This window comes from Bremia lactucae (genome assembly GCF_004359215.1).
Source record: "Bremia lactucae strain SF5 chromosome Unknown BlacSF5_NotPlaced_200_SHOA01000120.1_2678225bp, whole genome shotgun sequence".
Classification (NCBI taxonomy): Eukaryota; Oomycota; class Peronosporomycetes; order Peronosporales; family Peronosporaceae; genus Bremia; species Bremia lactucae.
The window spans coordinates 2,525,695-2,530,350 of record NW_027152213.1 but is presented as its reverse complement, the minus strand read 5'-3'; the positions used below and the strand labels follow the sequence as shown (position 1 = coordinate 2,530,350).

The 4,656-nt window shown below is 42.5% G+C and overlaps 1 protein-coding gene across 1 annotated transcript; it reads left to right on the top strand.

Annotated features, from left to right (window-relative positions):
• Positions 1–483: 483 nt before the first annotated feature.
• Positions 484–1,086, top strand: CCR75_001534 (uncharacterized protein; the record flags this gene model as incomplete). The annotated part of the gene is made up of 1 exon (XM_067959636.1): positions 484–1,086. The coding sequence occupies one exon, from the start codon at positions 484–486 to the stop codon at positions 1,084–1,086; it is 603 nt and encodes a 200-aa protein (XP_067814267.1).
• Between the last annotated feature and the right edge of the window lie 3,570 nt (positions 1,087–4,656).

Genomic DNA, 4,656 nt, shown 5'->3' with positions numbered 1-4,656 from the left:
GACGCTACAGCATTTTCTTGCGGGTCTTGACCACGTCGTCGTATGAATGGCCAACGCCCCGCCAGCACGTATTTCAGGCGGAAGTAACGCTGCAGCGGGGTTTACACTCGGACTTGTTTATGAAGAATACATCAATGAACACTACGTTTGTGTCAAGCCTTTGCATTCCTAAGGATGTATATCGATCAGCACGGCTGGCGCTGCAGATGCTATCAGATATTGCAACATACTGGGAGCATCGATATTTCAGTATGTTGTGTTCGCCAGGTTTCTTACAGACGGCCGCCGGTAACACCAGCATTAACGTATAGTTCAGTTTCATTTTGTGTTGTCGGACGACATTACGGGTGGTGTACATAGAGCAGTGTATGTAGCGGAGATTAGGGAAACCAAATTCGCACCTCCCTCTTATTCAGTTCATTCTGGAACTCACCGCAACAGCGGCACATCAAGCCTCTTGAAACCGATACATTTAGCAAAGTCATGTGGGTGTTCGGATACGGCTCTATTGTGTGGAAAACAGAATTTCCTGCAGAAGACACGGTTTTTGGCTATGTCGAAGGCTGGCACCGGCGCTTTTGGCAGGGAAGTCCAGACCACCGAGGCTCGCCTGAGGCTAAGGGCCGCGTCGTTACCCTTATAAGCCGTGAGCAAATGAAGAAGTTTAAGGATGAATTTGCGCATTTAGCGGACAATCACATCACATGGGGTCGTCTGTATAAGGTGCCTGACGAAGACGTGGAGGGGACTCTTACGAAGCTTGATAATCGGGAACAGGCTGGCTATGACCGCCAACTTGTGGACGTGCACTGTGTCGACGGCGCGATGCGCAAGGCGTTGGTCTATATTGCCACTCCATCCAATTCAGATTTTTTAGGCCCGTCCCCTGTTGATGTCATGGCTAGGGAGATTGCTACTCGCAGAGGCAATAGCGGCCCTAATTTCGAGTATCTTTTTAAGCTCTGTGACTGCATGCGCGCACTTCAGATTCGTGATCCGCATCTCATTGCGCTGGAAAAGGCTACACGCAAGTACACGTCAGCCTTGAGCTATGGAATTAGCGACACGGGATGTGGTATACAGTGAATTATCCAGCGCTCGAAATATGAGGCGCCGGGTGATTGTAAATTATTTAATAGAGGCGATTACAAGCCAAATTTATGAGATCTTTAATGAGCAATTATGTGTAACGCTGTATGTTTGATGCTTGCAACAAAAGCCTTGACTAAATTACTCGTGACGCTTACATTTGTGTGGTAACTAGGTTGCGCAACTGCAAAGACGCTTGCCCGATTACTAGTGGTGGGAAAAATATATCCAGCTGAGCGAGCAGACGTTAGAGAAATCGTGCAACTTCATCTTCGCAGTCATGTGTTCGGGAAGTGTTATGGCTATTGTATTTTGCAATTTAAGTAACGCTTCGCTATCATGGTTAAAGTATCCATTAATATTGTTTATCCATGTTTTTTTTGCAGTTCTCGAAAGAGGTTGAACAAGATAGGATGATCAATAACATTTATTTTATTTTAAGTGGCTGTTACAAGCTCTTAAAACATTAACGAAGGCAACAAAGCTGTGACGATGCAGAAGAGCACTAAGTCGACGCGATATAACCATGTGTGGTAATATTACCAGAATTATTAACAAAGAAAATAATCTTTATTATTGTTTTTATTCCTCATAGGTAATAATATATTTTTAACGAGCTTCCCTGCTATTGAAATACTTACTTTCTTTTGTTTTAGAAACGATGTCGTGTTTGCACGAGCGGATGATGCGAATGGAAGGACGTATGGATTGCAAGAGCGAATTGATAAGAAGTACGGCGTTGTTATATACATATTTTTCATACGGTAACAGAGGCGTTAGGAATGAAAGGAAATCAATTTGATAGCTCTATCATCTCGACACTTTTAGTTTCAGATCTTCAAAGGCACTCCTCTCTCGTAAATTCGTCACCAGCTGAACAAATAAGCGCTTATCTATCGATCCTACGAGAAATGCTTTGCATACCTACTCATTAAATCCTGTTTCTTGTAGCTGAATAAGCAACGTGATATGTGACGGTTTAGATTTGTCAAATTTAATTATAATCTAGTATTTGTGTGTCATTAGCTAGTAACGTTGCATGCAAGGAAGATTCCAAAATGGCTGCAAAACACACAAGGACATTTAAGTTTTAAGTACCTATGAAGACATTATTGCAAGTTATTCAAAATTCAGTAGGGAGCATTTTGAGTCAGTTAAGCGCAAAGCAATTGAACAGTTGAGCCTTCCGCTGCAGAAACCCAGGCGAAAAATTACCATTTAACATGCGTGCCAAGGCACACCAGCAGCGCATTCGACACAAGTGGGACTTTCGACCTCAATTCTACGCCTGTGAATTGAGAAGTCAATTCGTCAAAATTGTCATAAAATATACAGCCTTTCAACTGAGCCTTCCGCCTGCACAAAGCGAATGGAATTGTTCTTACATATAGACGATATCCGCATATTGATGGGCAATAGACGCTAAGAACACAGAGTAAGCTGTCAGGCAAAAAGTCACCATGAGAGACCGGAGCAAACACAATTAAAGTGACATCCTCATAAAACAAGACTGTACCACAATTAAAAAAAGGTAACTGGTAAAGTAACAGAGTAAAGGGGTATGCGTTACATAATTAATATGATCTACAAGAGGGATAATAAAGACAATAAAGATTAGATATTTTATTCTTAATTTTAGCGATATTAACATGCACGGTAATTCTGTAGGGAACCAACAGAATTACCGTGCATGTTCCCTCACTTTGACATAACTCCACATGATTGGCTAATAACCAAGCTAAAATACCGCTCGAATAGACTTCCGGTTTTCCCATGAGTTCCATGGGAGCAGCCCGGCATGGGGCTAATATTTGGCACTGTACGTGCGCAAATAGACATGCGTGTCGACGATCGGGATTACTCTCCGACATTTTTATTTGACGTAAGCGTCTCGCAGGTAGCAGCAGCCAGTACATCACACGCGAGATTCCATGGAGGCTGACTACTATGTTAAGGACACTTGTGCGCAAAATTTGTAGAGCGCAATGAATATGACAGATAATCTTCCTTCATATGTGCATCAAGTTGATGTGGTCGTGGCAGCGTGTGGACAGCCATACCTTGTGCGTGGAGAATGGCTTAAATCTGGCGCTACTGTGATTGTTATATCAATTTGACGGCTTGAAGCTCGTGTGTGACGTCACTTTTTCACGGGCTTGAAAGGTAGCTAAGGCTGTGACTCTGTTCCTGGAAACGTGGGACTTATGACAATTGCAATGCTGTTGCATAATTTCGTGGAAGCATACAAGCGCCACGTTGGTCTTACATGTTAAGTTTGCATGTCAATAGCACGATATAAGTTACGGATTATGTCTGTGCGCGTATTATATAAATTGAGTAGAGCAGACAATTACACATTCAAGTTCTACTTCTATGTCGCTGACAGTGGAGGAGTTCGCGACTTTGGCTGGGCTAACGTTTATAAGTGTACATGCTGAATCGCAAGGCTTCATCGGTAGTCGGAATTATCACATAATGGTAGTGCTACCCAGTGATGACCTATTCGTTCAAGTTCTCGTAAAATTTGTTCAAGGTGCAAACTTATTGATGCTCTATCAAATTTAGGCTACTACAAATTGTCGTAAATAATTCCTGCTCATATCGGGACATCGATCGAAGCAACAAACGGGAGTGACCGCCTAACTTTTTCCACCAATGATGCTAAGAAGCATTGTATCAGGGTATCTAACCAAGTTGCGGAGGCGACAGTCATGGAGTTGCATGTAATAATGGCACTGATAGATCGACCATTATGTTTCTTCTTACCTGACATGTAGCCTCCCTTACGAGTAATGCGTTTACTAGCAATTTAAACATGACGATAGTGGGAGTCATGACGAAGAGTAAACATTGTTGTGCTGAAATCTTGATAAGTTACAACTTGCAGAAAAAACTTGGCGGTGAAGACAGCCGTTTGCTTAAGATTGACAAGACCTGCTGGGCGTTAAGGTTTTGGCTGTCATGTAACAGTATCAATCATCAAAGCTATCAAGACTATAAACGTACCGGCTTTCCAGTATGGATGCTTAAAATTATTCAATGATATCAAACTGAGGGGATTTTACCAAAACTTTGACGTAGATAAATGGTTACCATACTGTAGTGGCGTTGTGACAGTTATGGTCATAAATTAATTAAAGTTTATAAATTAACCCGCCAATCGTAGGCAGCTTGCTGCTTCTTCATCAGGATGTTCAGCTGATCCTCTAACGAGCCTTTCAAGCCTCAACGTCAAATATGGTTTTGATTAGCATCGAGGATGCTTTTAGCTCGAGCAAGATTCTCGCGAAGAAGTTGCATCTCGTGCTTTAACGCAACAAAAAGCTTTGACCGATATTTAGTCAGGCTTTTAAACAAACTAGGTGTAACGGGCTAAAGTTGCCCTAATTTTACACAGTCCGCATTAAGTACACTTGGTGTGCTTAAGGGGATGGTCATTACTAAATAATGGTAATTAGACCCAGCAATCGGGTGTGGTGCACATTTGTGACAAACCCTTGTGTATGTGATGCACTTGGGTGCATTCACGTTTGGAGGGATGACGCCCAGCATCATCCATGATGACGG